Source organism: Balaenoptera borealis (assembly GCF_965194805.1).
Source record: "Balaenoptera borealis genome assembly, chromosome: 5".
NCBI classification, from domain to species: Eukaryota; Metazoa; Chordata; class Mammalia; order Artiodactyla; family Balaenopteridae; genus Balaenoptera; species Balaenoptera borealis.
The window spans coordinates 72,263,522-72,279,932 of record NC_138862.1 but is presented as its reverse complement, the minus strand read 5'-3'; the positions used below and the strand labels follow the sequence as shown (position 1 = coordinate 72,279,932).

General features: G+C 37.8%; 1 protein-coding gene across 16 annotated transcripts in view; it reads left to right on the top strand.

Annotated features, from left to right (window-relative positions):
* Positions 1–16,411, top strand: part of WDR53 (WD repeat domain 53) — a 52,970-nt gene that overhangs the window by 1,846 nt on the left and 34,713 nt on the right. For 6 of the 16 annotated variants that reach the window (XM_082393325.1, XM_082393326.1, XM_082393319.1 and 3 more), the window contains 2 exons: positions 3,178–3,673; positions 8,807–9,433. In XM_082393325.1, the coding sequence (XP_082249451.1) occupies positions 3,194–3,673; positions 8,807–9,403 (1,077 nt within the window). In that variant the 5' untranslated portion in view covers positions 3,178–3,193 and the 3' untranslated portion in view covers positions 9,404–9,433. The other 10 variants (XR_014244982.1, XR_014244983.1, XM_082393332.1 and 7 more) reach the window with 10 other exon arrangements.

The following is a 16,411-nucleotide window of genomic DNA, read 5'->3' as shown; positions in this document are numbered from 1 at the left end:
TCACAATGGGATATGATTAATTGCCATGTTTGACCCTTTAGGCATCTACCTAGGAGAAAAGCTAGTTGACTTGATACCTGAGTGTGGGGATAGTGGTACTTAGCTATTTCCAGGTAGGCTTTCCAGTCCCAGTAAAAGAAAAACAAGAAACAACTCATTTCTGAAAGATTATTTTGATTTAACCCATATGTAGTTAATTTTTCCCACTACTTCGTACCACAGCAGTCCGATTGTTTAACACTTTTTGATGGTGATCTTCGAATGTGTTTCAAATAATAACAAATAATTTTAATTTTGTAGACTAAGTAAACAGGTGATCTGGGGGGCTCTCGTTGAATCCCTGATCAATACTCTGCATGATAAAATTAAAAGCCTCGAATGTATGGATTTCTGGGGCTTTCCCAACTGTTTTTCCTAACATTCCCCATAATAGGTCTCTATTTTAATTTTTCTGACTAGCTAGGTGATCAGTGAATATTATCCATGTGGTGTAGAGATTAGAAGTTTAACTTGTTCTTTACTCTGGTGCATAGAGGTTAAGGTAGAGCTGACCTTGGACTTGTAATAGTCCAAGAGTTACTACTGCTTCCATTATGGAAAAATTTACAGGAACTGTGTTGTTGTCTATAATAGTCTCTTTAAGTACAAAATTCATTTATTGCCTAACTTCTCACACTTTGGGGTGGAGTTTAACCAAATGTATCTTTAAAATTGAGTTAATCTTTTCTGGAAAAGAGTTATATTAGGAAGAAAACCTGCTAAAACTTTTGTCTGCTAGTCAGCATTTACTTAGGTCCTTTGTGAGTAGATCTGTGATGGAGAAATAGAAGTACTAGAAACCCTGCCTCATTCTTGTCTTAGCAAAAACCTAATATATCCCAACAGTGATCCAAAACCTATATAGACACAAAATCCTAAAGCTGTAGGGGGCAGACTTCTGGACTTTAAAGTTAATTCATTGTAGAAAAATTAAAACTCTGACTTAGGAAATAAGTGGTCAATACCCTAAAGATTCATGACAGAGTTAAATAAAACTATTTGTAACTTTTCAGTGATTAATTCAAATTTCATATTTTAAGGTAGGATATTGTATTTATCATGTAAGTCAACACAAATGACAGTTCCTAAGCCTAAGTAATATTAATACCTTTCATTTTAAGTTGTGTTAAGTGTCCTTTTTCCTTGGTTTATCTGGAACATTTGGCAAGTCTTTGTTATGGTAGAAAATTATTTAACTACTATTTCAGTACTTGTCGGCAAAAATCAAACCACCAGAGTTCCCTGTCTTTATCTCCCTTTGAGTCATTTCCTCTCCAAACCTCTCCTTTAAAACTTATTTGTTTCAGTCTCTATTTAGTTTCCTCTGTTTACTAATTGAGTGCTTCTGCTGAAATTTAAAAATGTATCTTTTTGTCTTTTTCCCATCTTGTTATCTATATGAAAATTGCTATATCTGATTTTGTGGTCTTGTTTCTGTTACTTCGATTATTATTAGATTGGTGATTTTTTGCAGTCTAGTTAGTGATTTTGTTTGTGTGTGTGGCTAAAAGTGGAGGAAATAACCTTTGTGTTGGGAATAGAAGTTTTAGGCAGATCGCCAGATTATTTTAAATTATTTTTCAAAACAATTTTAGGAAATTTATCTCTGTACAATTGAACTAAATTCAGGTATCGTATCTGAAAATAGTAAAGCAACTATGGCAGTTTCTTAGTAGATAAATTCTCCCTTGTCTTGTGGAATGAAAAATTAAATTTATCCAGATAGATTTCTTTGCTTCCTTTTGACCATTTAGAGTTGTATAAATTGCCCCAATTTCCTTTTTTGCTTTGCACAGGAGGTAGTTACGACAGGGGGTAGTATTATGTGGCAGCTACAATTATAGATACAGGCTGCCTAGTGTATCAGGAAACTAAATTTTGCACATAAGTACTACTGTTATATAAGTTCAAGTAGGTGATAATGTGATTAAAAATATGTGAGTATATTTAGAAGCAGTAATGAATTATTAGCAGCTTTCAGTCGTTTTCTGCACTTTCAAAGAATACTAACAAGTTAAACCTGTTGTCAAGTAGAATTGTTAGAAAAAGGTCTTCATTGTTTAGAAGTTTAGGATCCCTTTGTATTAGATCCCAAGTACAAATCCTAAGAGCCAGGTGACTTTGGGAAAATTATTTAACATTTCTGAGACTCAGTTTTACTATCTGTAAAATGGAATAATATTTACCAATCAGAAGTGTTGTTTTGAGAATAAAATTAAATAATGTACTGAATTAGTCTCCGATGGTAAGACCCAAGGGTTTGCATTTTTAACCAGTTCCCCCGATGATTATTGGTATAGTACAGGTTCTCAAATTCTAGCATACATCAGAATCACCTGGAGGGCTTGTTAAAACACATTGCTGGGTACCAACCCCAGAGTTTCTGATTCAGTGGATCTAGAGTGGGGTCCAACAGTTTATATTTCTAACAAGTTCCTAGGTGATGCTAATGCTCCTGGAGACCATACTTTGAGGACCATTTGTGTAGTATATATGATGCCACTTTGACTAGCCTAATAAAAGTAAGAGAAGTGACAGTGGTAATATTTGTTGAGCCCTCATTACGTACCAGGCACTATTATATGTGCTTGACATTTATTATGTCATTTAATCCAATCTGATCCTGTGAAATGGATGTTATTATTACCCCCATTTTATCGAGAATGAAAGTGAATTATAGAGAGATTCAGTAATGTGCCCCAAAGTTGCCCAGCTGATAGGTAATAGAGCTATTCAAACCCAGAGAGTCTAGTTCCAGGGCTCATTCTCTATAAACATTATTCAGATAAAGGATATAACCTGATGATTGTGCAGCCCTTTCTTAAAAAGGATTTTTCTTAATTTAAAATAAATATATTTATTGTTTATTCTTATGTGAGCCTCACATCAAGGGCTGGAGAACCAGGCTTACCTGTGCCCCTGATGGCAAGGAAAGCCCATATAGGCATGTGCCAGCCAGGTGCACCACAATCTTGTGTTCAACTAGGCTTTGTAGGCTTGATCTTCAAATGTCTTTTTTTATTGATTGAGTTTTTTAGATGTCTTTTAATAATTAAATGAAATATTGCTTATTGAATTTGTCTTTCGTGAAGTTCTTATGTAAAACGTGAGATTATAATTTTTCCCCCCTCTTCACAGAGTCATCTGGGCCATTATGGCAGTCAAGTGGACTGGTGGACATTCTTCTCCTGTTCTCTGCCTGAATGCAAGTCAAGAAGGGCTAGTGGCTTCTGGAGCAGAAGGTGGAGATCTCATGGTTTGGGGTGAAGATGGGACTCCATTAGGACACACACGCTTCCAAGGGGCAGACGATGTTACCAGTGTCTTATTCGCTCCCTCCTGCCCCACCAAGCTCTATGCCTCACATGGAGAAACCATTAGCATACTGGATGTCAGGTCTCTCAAAGGATCCTTGGACGATTTTCATGCGAATGAAGAAGAAATCAACTGTGTTTCATTGAATGAAACTGAAAACCTTCTGGCTTCTGCTGATGACTCCGGAACAATCAAAATCCTAGACTTGGAAAATAAGAAAGTTAGCAGATCACTGAAGAGACATTCCAATATCTGTTCTTCTGTAGCTTTTCGGCCTCAAAGACCTCAGAGCCTGGTGTCATGTGGACTGGATATGCAGGTGATGTCTTGCAGAGAGTACTTGGGTAATTTCTAGATGGGATTTGGTAACAGAATCAAATTATTAATTGGGCTAAATATATCTTTCCATTTTCTGTTCTCCACTGACATGTCTTATGTATTTATGAAGCATAAGCTTTACTTCTACTGCATGTTTAATGCTAACTTGACAAAGTCTAGTAGATTTTATTCACAGAGTGATTATTAATCTTTTACTCTTCCTTTCTCTATGCTTTAAGACATTCCTGAAACATGAGAATTCAAATATTTGATTCTAAACATCTGTTTAAATAAAGTCATGCTAAAGTCAGAGTTTATCACCCACTCTCTACAAAGTCTGTTGTTTAAAAAAAAAAAAGTTGGAGGGCCTGGATCTATTATTGTTTTTACTCTAAAAATCACTGGAGTGAGAATAGTCATGGCTTCTCTTTGGTGAGCATTTACTACTTCCCACTGCTTTACATATGTTAGTTTCATTTTAATCATACCCTGATCATTACTATTTCTTTTTTAGAAATGAGGAAACTGAGATTCAAGTTAAGTTTCCCCACAGCTGTATGAATTGGGATTCAAACCTCAATCTCTCTGGCTTAAAAGTCTATATTTTTTCTCTGTGATACCAGAGATATTTAAACAGAGTATCATCGATAATGTGGTAGAAACAGTTCTTGGTATGGGAACAGATGACTTCTAGAAAAAGAACCATTGTTTATTAATGACGTGTGCCCAGCACTGTTCTAGGCATTTAATCTACATTCCCAACTATATATTAGTATCTTCTAAGACTTGTGGCCACTTCTTGGCCAGTGGTCTTTACCATTCCCTCCTCTACCCTCCACACCTCCTTATAATTCAGAAATAATGAGGCTAATTTTAGTTGTTGTCACTATGACTGCCACCCCTCCCCCTAAACTACTGGCATTTAGTAGGAAGAATCGGTGGTTGTCCTGCAGTGCTGGGGCAGCCCCTAAACAATAAAGAATTGTCCGACCAAAAATTTGTAGTGCCTTTTTTGAGAATCATTTTACACCTTCAAGGCACAGTGACCCCATAACCTCTAAACTCCTTTTCTACTCCTAGGTCTTGTCCAGAACTTTTATAAACCTCCTACGTTTTCTATCCTAGTGGAGATAATCTGCTTACTTGGTTGGGCAGAAAGACCTACACAACCAGTCAGATATCTGTTTTAAGTAGGCAGATTGTACAGTGTCTGTTTGACTAGTCTTTCTTTCATCCTTAAGCTATACCAGTTTTCAATCACTGGTTCATTAATTAACTACTAGGCATGGCAATAAACAATTAGGTGTGCAGCAATCACAGATTAGATAAGAAGCAGGCACCCAGAATTTACCATTTTACCTCCAGTTCTAGATGAGAATGTTTAGTGGCAGGCAGCTGCTAGGGAACAGTATAGGAAATAAATGTTTTGTGAGAAGAAGGCTTAGGTAATTGCTTTTTTTTTTTTTTTTTTGGTAATTGCTTTTTTTTTTTTTTTAATTATTTTATTTATTTATTTATTTATTGGCTGTGTTGGGTCTTCGTTTCTGTGCGAGGGCTTTCTCTAGTTGGGGCAAGCGGGGGCCACTCTTCATCGCGGTGCACGGGCCTCTCACTATCGCGGCCTCTCTTGTTGCGGAGCACAGGCTCCAGACGCGCAGGCTCAGTAGTTGTGGCACACGGGCTTAGTTGCTCCGCGGCACGTGGGATCTTCCCAGACCAGGGCTTGAACCCTTGTCCCCTGCATCGGCAGGCAGATTCTCAACCACTGCGCCACCAGGGAAGCCCTTGGTAATTGCTTTTTGATTTGACTGTCAAGAATTGCTAAAAATTCACTGTAGATTAACTTCTGCATTGGGTTGTGATATAACAACAGTGGCCAGGATAATACAGCCACACTTTAAAAAAATTACTTCTTTAACTGACATTGAAACTATAATTTCTTCCAATTTATCAGTATTTCTTAAAACCTGATTATCTGGTATTTTTCTAAACCTTAAGAATAGCCAGTCTATGGGGGAGTCCAAGAATGTAGGCATAATAGTGGAAGGGAGTTCTTATCAGGTTAATGATGAGTTATTTCTCTCTGAACAAGTGTGTTTTATCTCAAGGCAGGAATTGAATTATTGCCGCATATAATAGATGTGTTCAACACACCTATCTTTATTATTATACAAATTATAAAAATTATACCCTTTGATTTAGATCGGTTTAAATAGGCAGTGCAGGCTTCCTTGGTGGTACAGTGGTTAAGAATCTGCCTGCCAATGCAGGGGACATGGGTTTGAGCCCTGGTCCGGGAAGATCCCACATGCCGCGGAACAACTAAGCCCGTGCGCCACAACTACTGAGCCTGCGCTCTAGAGCCCGAGAGCCACGACTACTGAGCCCATGTGCCTAGAGCCCATGCTCTGCAAGAAGAGAAGCCACTGCAATGAGAAGCCTGCACACTGCAACGGAGCAGCCTCTGCTCACTGCAACTAGAGAAAGCCTGTGTGCAGCAACAAAGACCCAATGCAGCCATAAATAAATAAATAAAATTTTAAAAATAAATAAATAAAAAATAAAATTAAATAGGCAATGCTTACTCAAAGAGGCAGGGACCTTAAGAATGAAGTATGATTTATTAATACACTTGAAACTGCTTAATCTTTTATTAAATAGGCCCAAAATAATATTCATAATATATGTATAAGGTATAAAAAATAACATTAAATAAATACATGTGTACCACCACTCAAATATAGTTTTATCTTGTAAGGACCTTTGGAAATTTGAAGCCATCACGGATTTCTGTAGCATACACATTGGTTTTCTTTCTCTTTCATTTCCACATTTGAAAATAAATGGTTCAAAGGTTTGTTCTTTCTGGAGTTTGAAAGATCTCTAGTACAGAACTTAAGGATTGGGACAGTGGAGGAGCCTTTTTTTTCCCCCCTTGAAAATGAATCTTTTATGTGGAAATAAATGTTTTTGTAGGAGAAATTTTTGAACAGGGTCAATTTGATATGCTTGCATTCACTTCTTAACATTTGCCAGTTGTCCACTTTTTCTCCCTTTGACGTTTTATTGGACCTTAAGCCCTCAACTCTTGTATACTTTTCCTTCAAATCAATTTTCTTTAATATTCTTTTCCTTTAATACCTTACCTCTCTTGCTTAGGGTGATACTGCTTGATGAGGTGGTTGAGAAATTGTGAGATACCTTGGACTCTTGGGCAGTTAGGAAGAGTAAAGAAGTACAAAGGGAATGTCCAGGCAGGAACAATCTGGGAATCTTCAACACTTGGAAATGACTGCTGGGTTGGTAGAATCTGAAATGGCTATTAACACGTTTAGATGATTTAAGTAAATACAAAAATGTTTAAGCTGCTGAAAACACTTCGGGTGTAGTTCATGTTTGGATGTCTTGGGGCAGAAAATATAATCCAGGCATTATGGGGCTATGTGAAAAAGAACTTGGGGATACCTGCCATACAGTTAAGCTAGTAGATTTTAGAATGTCCATTTTCCTTGTGTTCAGGTTTTTTATAGAGATTATTGCCATGTCAAGTTTTTTTTTTTTGGCTGCGTTGGGGCTTCGTTGCAGCACACGGGCTTTCCCTAGCTGCGGTGAGTAGGGGCTACTGTTGGTTGCAGTGCGCGGGCTTCTTGTTGCGGAGCACGGGCTCTAGGCGCGCGGGCTACAGTAGTTGTGGCATGCGGACTCTAGAGTGCAGGCTCAGTAGTTGTGGCGCACGGGCTTAGTTGCTCCGCAGCATGTGGGATCTTCCTGGATCAGGGATCAAACCCGCGTCCCCTGCATTGGCAGGTGGATTCTTAACCACTGCGCCACTAGGGAATTCCCTCAAGTTTTATTACTCATTCATTTTTGTTACATTTTCTGATTTTTAAAATTTTACTTTATTTCAATTTATTAGTATTTTGGCTTCACCCATACGTATAACAATTGCTGGCCTCTTGGTATAATGTTATAAATCCAATCCAAAGAGATTTTCAGTGTCTTCCCTAGTATAAGCAGAATATAAGTGTTACTAGATGTCGCTTCTTTTGAAAGTAGGCTGAGTTAAAGGAAGTTACCTTGAATAGAAAACCAGATCCTTAATAATCAACAGTAGTAATCTTGTCAATTCAGATCTGTGCTTTTGACTAAAGAAGGTTATGCTTATCCTAGTGTCCATTTTAAATTGTGAGTCATAATTCAGGGATAGTACTAGATGGTAAAATACAGCTGTCTTTTCTCTCTGAAAGTATGAAGAATATTTTCTTTTTCAAATTGGTTGCTATGGGAAGAAAATTGCTAGATAATAGAGTAAAATCAGTTCACAGAGTCTATTGTTTTGTTTTAAACAGTTTCTAATTAGCATTTAATTTAAATTCGCTTAGTAGGTCCAAGATCATGGTAGGGAACAACAACAAAAAGCTAAGTATACCAGGATGTCAAATTAATCAACAGACTTGTTTAGAATTTCTGCTCTTTTCTCCAGGTACTATGCTAGACATTAGCAAAGATGAATTAAATCTCAAGAAACTGAAAAGCTAGTAGTATATGTCAATTAATAGAACAGGAATTAAATATGGGAAAGAGAAAAGGGGCTGGAATAGTTAGGAAAGCCTTCCTAGAGGGACACAATTTGAGCTATGCCCCTAGGATGAGTAATTTGGGTAATGTGAAAGGAAAGGAAAAGCATTCCAGATAAAAATGATTTCAGTGGTATTCTAGTTTAGTTTATTTAGTTGATAGGTATTTTTACTTGTAACAAGCATAGACGAAAATTAATAAATTTCATAATCTTCAATTTTACCTGCAGAGATGAGGGTAGAATGACTCAAAGAAACTGGCATCTGCTTAAAAATTTGGATTACACTTTAATGGGTTTGTTAATCGAAAATTACTCAGGATCTTGTTTTCTAAATTCTATCTTCCTTACTGCCCATTGGCATTCTAGTTTTGGCACCAGGGTTGCATCCCACTGGCATGTCGTGGTGCCATCTGAATTTTTTTTTTTAATATTGCAGGAAATGTATCCTACTAATCATTCTCAGACTACTTTGATGATTTTGTTAGAAGTGGAATAAACATGTTAGTTAAACAAACTGACTAGAACCGTAACTATGTAACTTCCTCTTATTTAAAGGTGATGCTGTGGAACCTTCAGAAAGCCCGGCCACTCTGGATTACAAATTTGCAGGAGGATGAAACAGAAGAAATGGAAGACCCACAATCACCTGGTCAGCTTTTAAACCCCGCCCTAGCCCACTCTGTGTCTGTGGCATCATGTGGCAATATTTTTAGTTGCGGTGCAGAAGATGGTAAGATTCGAATCTTTAGGGTGATGGGAGTCAAGTGTGAACAGGAACTGGGATTTAAGGGCCACACCTTAGGGGTATCCCATGTCTGCTTTCTGCCAGAATCCTATTTGCTGCTTACTGGAGGGAATGATGGGAAGATAATGTTGTGGGATGTAAGCAGTGAAGTTGAGAAAAAACAGAAGAGTCCTACAAAACATACCCACAAGAAGAAAACCAAAAGGGCAGCTTATACCAAGCAGGGTGGAAACACTCATGCTTCAGTAGCAGGTGAAGACGAACATGGCAAAATTTTACCAAAGTTAAGTATTGAACATGGAGAAAAAGTGAACTGGCTCTTGAGTACAAAAATAAAGGGATACCAAAATATATTGGTAGCTGATCAAACTAATTGTATATCTGTATATCCCTTAAAAGAATTTTAAATCCAATAAAACATTTGAAAAACTGCAGAACTTTTTACGGTTAAAAAAAATCCTGATTCTTCGTTTGAACTATTTGTCATATGTGGAAATAATACCATTCCATCATATACATTTTAAAACATTTGAGCAAAAGGAGATAATTGGGTAACACTTCTTATAGTAAATGACATATTAAAATTTGGAGAAAGAGAACTAATATTCACTGAGTACTGATTGTGTACCAGCCATTTTACATGTTTCCTTTCTTATTCCAAATCAATGAAGTGGGTTATTTCCTTCATTTTTTGCCACAGGAATCAAGACTCAGAGATGTTAAGTAACTTTAGGATCCAAGAAAATTGCAGGCACGATTACTTACCTGCAAAGGATCTTCATTGTCTTGTCAAGCCTCCTGCCATAGGGAAGCCCACATCCTGATCCAAATATGGTCACCGCATTAGTTATAACATTAGTAATTTCTGATCCTAGGATGTTATGAGGAACTTTACCAAGTTGAAAGAGGAAACCTATTCTTGCTTGTTCTGTGTAAAGCCCGGAAGGCTTTGCTGACAGTCACCTTTTGCCGTTTCTTTTTTTTTTTTTTTTTTAAATTTATGGCTGTGTTGGGTCTTCGTTTCTGTTCTAGGGCTTTCCCTAATTGTGGCAAGCAGGGGCCACTCCTCATCACGGTGTGCGGGCCTCTCACTATCGTGGCCTCTCTTGTAGCGGAGCACAGGCTCCAGGCGCACAGGCTCAGCAATTGTGGCTCACGGGCCCAGCCGCCCCGCGGCATGTGGGATCCTCCCAGACCAGGGCTCGAACCCGTGTCCCCTGCATTGGCAGGCAGACTCTCAACCACTGCGCCACCAGGGAAGCCCCCTTTTGCCATTTCTAAGAAAAGTGTTCCAGGTCAAATCAGTTTAGGATATTACGAAGCAATCCAGGCTGTGATGCTGATAGGACCAAGAATAAGCTGAAGTTATGAATAAGCAGAAACTCTGACTAAGCAGAAGATGTAAGGTAGATAGAAGAGGTAGAGAATAGAAGCCAAGACAGTATGTTGAGAGTAAGTTTTCTTTTCATCATGCCCTGGATTGCTGATTTCTCTGCATGTTCTTTCAGCTTCTGCTTAAATTGCCTACTCTTATATTCAAAGGTTTAAAGAGAGATTCTGATTGGTTACCATTATCCTTGTTTGTGGAGAACTCTTTGATAAGCTCAATTTTAGTCAGAATGTTTGCTACACATGACAGAAACCAAATTCAAATTGACTTAAGGGAATAAAAAGGAATTTATTGGCTCATGTAACTGAGAAGTCCAAGGATAATCAGGCTTGTACTGCTGAGGTAGCTAAGCTGAAAGGATGTGAGTCTTATAGGTGCCTCACCTGTGAAAAGTCTTTCCTAGGGATGGAGAGAGAGAATCCTCACAGTAATGTTGAGCCTGGAACCAGCCATGCCTGAAACAAGTTATTTCTGGAGCTTTTTTTTTTTTTTTTTTAACTTGTGACTAAAAGGGTCCTGACCAATTAAGTGGGCGGTCAGTAAATATTGTTTAGTGATCTCACTTAAAATTTAAAGCAAGGAGAATACCATCTTGGCCCTAAAAAATTCATTGACAAGGACCTTGGCCTGAGTATTGACAGAAACAAGTTTCTAATCCCAGCAGTGGGCAAAGTTCTTGGCCATTCTGGGCCTTGATTTTCTTTCTTGAAAGCGAAGGGTTGAATTAGACATCCCCTAAGGTCCTTTCCATGCCACTATTTTATGAAATGAAAACAACATTATCATAACACTGTGTTTATCCAGTGATTCTAATATTTATTAAAATGTCAGTAAAAACTAATTATCATGGGCAATCGCTGGAGATTTAGAGGAATCTTTTGAAAAATTACCCAAGTACAGCATCATTTTAGCTATTGAGCCTGAATAATGTTATGGGAACAAGGTAGGAAGTATTAAACCAGGATTGATTGATTTTTTTTAATTGAAGTATAGTTGATTTACAATGTTGTGCCAGTTTCTGCTGTACAGCAAAGTGACTCAGTTATACACATACATACATTCTTTTTTTATATTCTTTTCCATTATGGTTTATCACAGGATATTGAGTATAGTTTCCTGTGCTACACAGTAGGACCTTATTGTTTATCCATTCTAAATGTAATAGTTTGCAACCCTAAACTCCCAGTCCATCCCTCTCCCTTCCCCTAACCAGGACTGAAACATTAGTTTTAAACTTCTTTTTGTTGCTAATAACAGATACCCACTCAGACTGCCTAAGCAAAAAGGGAAATTTACTATGGGGAGTGGAGGAGCAGAATTCTCTCAACCCAGAACAGAAATGTAGCTTGGCTCTACGTTTCTAACCAGGGAAATCTCTAACCAGGGAAGCCACCAAGAACCAAAGCAGCTACCCTTTCTGTCTCTCAGAGTTCCTGTGGTCGCTTGTCTCTGCTTCTTTCTGCATAGTGGCTTTCACCTAACAAAAGATGGCCTTCCAGGGCTACATCAGCAACCCATTTCAATTCCAGAAACTGAGTAGTGTCTAAGTTCCAAGGCCCTGAAGAGAATCTGATGAGTCTAACTTCGTCAAGTGCCTAGCTCTGATCCAATCAGCTCTGATCAGGGGGGTGTTGTCATTTAGTATCAACATTGCCAATGGGGCCTGCATAGGTGGGGAGGTAGTTCTCAGGGAAGGGGAGTATGGGCTGAACAATAAGATACACCCAGATTACTTTAGTTAATGATAGTTTGAGGAATGGTAAAGTAAGCAAAATAAAGTGCCTCAGCCTGGGCTTACAGAGAATCAGGGTACCATTTTGGTTTTGGGTTTTTTTGGGGGGTTTTTTGTTTGTTTTTTACCACACCATGCAGCATGCAGGATCTTAGTTCCCTGACCAGGGATTGAACCTCCACCCCCTGCAGTGTAAGGTGAGATTGTTTATTTGAGATTTGTATGTGTATGGCACCACAAAAAACCCCAAATAGCTAAAGCAATCCTGAGAAAGAAAAACAAAGCCACCACACATCCTGATTTGAGACTACACTACAAAGCTATAGTAATTAAACGAGTATGGTACTGGCATAAAAATGGACACACAGACCAATGGAAGAAAATAGCGCAGAATTAAACTCCCACATATATTGTCAGCTATTACTTGATAAGTGAGCCAGGAACATCCAGTGGGGAAAGGATAATTTCTTCAGCAAATGGTGTTGGGAAAACTGGATAACCACATGCAGAAAAATGAAATTTCACCCCTATCTATCTTACACTACTCACAAAAACCAACTTAAAATTAACTCGAAAGACTTAAACATAAGACCTGAAACCATAAAGACTTAAACGTAAGACCTCCTCAACAGGAGGGAAGAAGCTATTCAATATCAGTATTCACAATGGTTTTTTGGACCAAAACCATAAAGGCTTAAACGTAAGACCTCCTCAACAGGAGGGAAGAAGCTATTCAATATCAGTATTCACAATGGTTTTTTGGAGCAAAACCACAAACAACAAAAGAAAAGACAAGTGGGACTCCATCCAATTTAAAAGCTTCCACACAGAGGGCAGACAGCAGAATAAGAACTACAATCCTGCAGCCTGTGGAACAAAAACCACATTCACAGAAACATAGGCAAGATGAAAAGGCAGAGGGCTATATACCAGATGAAGGAACAAGATAAAACCCCAGATAAACAACTAAATGAAGTGGAGATAGGCAACCTTCCAGAAAAAGAATTCAGAATAATGATAGTGAAGATGATCCAGGACCTCGGAAAAAGAATGGAGGCAAAGATGGAGAAGATGCAAGAAATGTTTAACAAAGAGCTAGAAGAATTAAAGAACAAACAGATGAGCAATACAATAACTGAAATGAAAACTACACTAGAAGGAATCAATAGCAGAATAACTGAGGCAGAAGAACAGATAAGTGACCTGGAAGACAGAATGGTGGAATTCACTGCTGCTTAACAGAATAAAGAAAAAAGAATGAAAAGAAATGAAGACAGCCTAAGAGACCTCTGGGACAACACTAAACGCGACAACATTCGCATTATAGGGGTCCCAGAAGGAGGAGAGAAAGGACCCGAGAAAATATTTGAAGAGATTATAGTCGAAAACTTCCCTAACATGGGAAAGGAAATAGCCACCCAAGTCGAGGAAGTGCAGAGAGTCCCAGGCAGGATAAACCCAAGGAGAAACACACCGAGACACATACTAATCAAAGTGGCGAAAATTAAAGAAAAATTATTGAAAGCAGCAAGGGAAAAACGACAAATAACATACAAGGGAATTCCCATAAGGTTAACAGCTGATTTCTCAGCAGAAACTCTACAAGCCAGAAGGGAGTGGCATGACATATTTAAAGTGATGAAAGGGAAGAACCTACAACCAAGATTACTCTACCCGGCAAGGACCTCATTCAGATTCGATGGAGAAATCAAAAGCTTTACAGACAAGCAAAAGCTAAGAGAATTCAGCACCACCAAACCAGCTCTACAACAAATGCTAAAGGAACTTCTCTAAGTGGGAACACAAGAGAAGAAAAGGACCTACAAAAACAAACCCAAAACAATTAAGAAAATGGTCATAGGAACATACATATCGATAATTACCTTAAACGTGAATGGATTAAATGCTCCAACCAAAAGACACAGTCTTGCTAAATGGATACAAAAACAAGACCCATATATATGCTGTCTTCAAGAGACCCACTTCAGACCTAGGGACACATACAGACTGAAAGTGAGGGCATGGAAAAAGATATTCCATGCCAATGGAAATGGAAAAAGAAAGCTGGAGTAGCAGTACTCATAACAGATAAAATAGACTTTAAAATAAAGAATGTTACAAGAGACAAGGAAGGACACTACATAATGATCCAGGGATCAATCCAAGAAGAAGATATAACAATTATAAATATATATGCACCCAACATAGGAGCACCTCAATACATAAGGCAACTGCTAATAGCTATAAAAGAGGAAATCGACAGTAACACAATAATAGTGTTTAACACCTAATACTAATACAGTAACACTAATAGTGTTTAACACCTCACTAACACCTCACTTTAACACCTCACTAACACCAATGGACAGATCATCCAAAATGAAAATAAATAAGGAAACAGAAGCTTTAAATGACACAATAGACCAGATAGATTTAATTGATATTTATAGGGCATTCCATCCAAAAACAGCAGATTACACTTTCTTCTCAAGTGTGCACAGAACATTCTCCAAGATAGATCACATCTTGGGTCACAAATCAAGCCGCAGTAAATTAAGAAAATTGAAATCATATCAAGCATGTTTCCTGATCACAACACTATGAGATGAGAAATCAATTACAGGGGAAATAAACATAAAAAACACAAACACATGGAGGCTACGCGATACGTTACTAAATAACCAAGAGATCACTGAAGAAATCAAAGAGGAAATCAAAAAATACCTAGAGACAAATGACAGTGAAAACACGACAATCCAAAACCTATGGGATGCAGCAAAAGCAGTTCTAAGAAGGAAGTTTATAGCAATACAAGCCTACATCAAGAAACGAGAAAAATCTCAAATAAACAATCTAACCTTACACCTAAAGGAACTAGAGAAAGAAGAACAAACAAAACCCAAAGTTAGCAGAAGGAAAGAAATCATAAAGATCAGAGCAGAAATAAACACAAAGAAAACAATAGCAAAGATCAATAAAACTAAAAGCTGGTTCTTTGAGAAGATAAACTAAATTGATAAACCATTAGCCAGACTCCTCAAGAAAAAGAGGGAGAGGGCTCAAATCAATAAAATTAGAAATGAAAAAGGAGAAGTTATAACAGATACCACAGAAATACAAAGCATCCTAAGAGATTACTACAAGCAACTCTATGCCAATAAAATGGACAACCTGGAAGAAATGGACAAATTCTTAGAAAGGTATAATCTTCCAGGGCTGAACCAGGAAGAAATAGAAAATATGAACAGACCAATCACAAGTAATGAAATTGAATCTGTGATTAAAAATCTTCCAGCAAACAAAAGTCCAGGACCAGATGGCTTCACAGGTGAATTCTATCAAACATTTAGAGAAGAGCTAACACCCATCCTTCTCAAACTGTTCCAAAAAATTGCAGAGGAAGGAACACTCCCAAACTCATTCTATGAGGCCACCATCACCCTGATACCAAAACCAGACAAAGACACTACAAAAAAAGAAAATTACAGACCAATATCACTGATGAATATAGATGCAAAAATCCTCAACAAAATACTAGCAAACAGAATCCAACAACACATTAAAAGGATCATACACCATGATCAAGTGGGATTTACCTCAGGGATGCAAGGATTCTTCAATATACGCAAATCAATCCATGTGATACACCCTATTAACAAATTGAAGAATAAAAACCATATGATTATCTCAATAGATGCAGAAAAAGCTTTTGACAAAATTCAACACCCATTTAGGACGAAAACTCTCCAGAAAGTGGGCATAGAGGGAAACTACCTCAACATAATAAAGGCCATATATGACAAACCCACAGCAAACATCATTCTCAATGGTGAAAAACTGAAAGCATTTCCTGTAAGATCAGGAACAAGACAAGGATGTCCACTCTCACCACTATTATTCAACATAGTCTTGGAAGTCCTAGCCACAGCAATCAGAGAAGAACAAGAAATAAAAGGAATACAAATTGGAAAAGAAGTAAAACTCACTGTTTGCAGATGACATGTTACTATACATAGAGAATCCTAAAGATGCCACCAGAAAACTACTAGAGCTAATCAATGAATTTGGTAAAGGTGCAGGATACAAAATTAATGCACAGAAATCTCCTGCATTCCTATACACTAATGATGAAAAATCTGAAAGAGAAATTAAGGAAACACTCCCATTTACCATTGCAACAAAAAGAATAAAATACCAAGGAATAAACCTACCTAGGGAGACAAAAGACCTGTATGCAGAAAACTATAAGACACTGATGAAAGAAATTAAAGATGATACTAACAGATGGAGAGA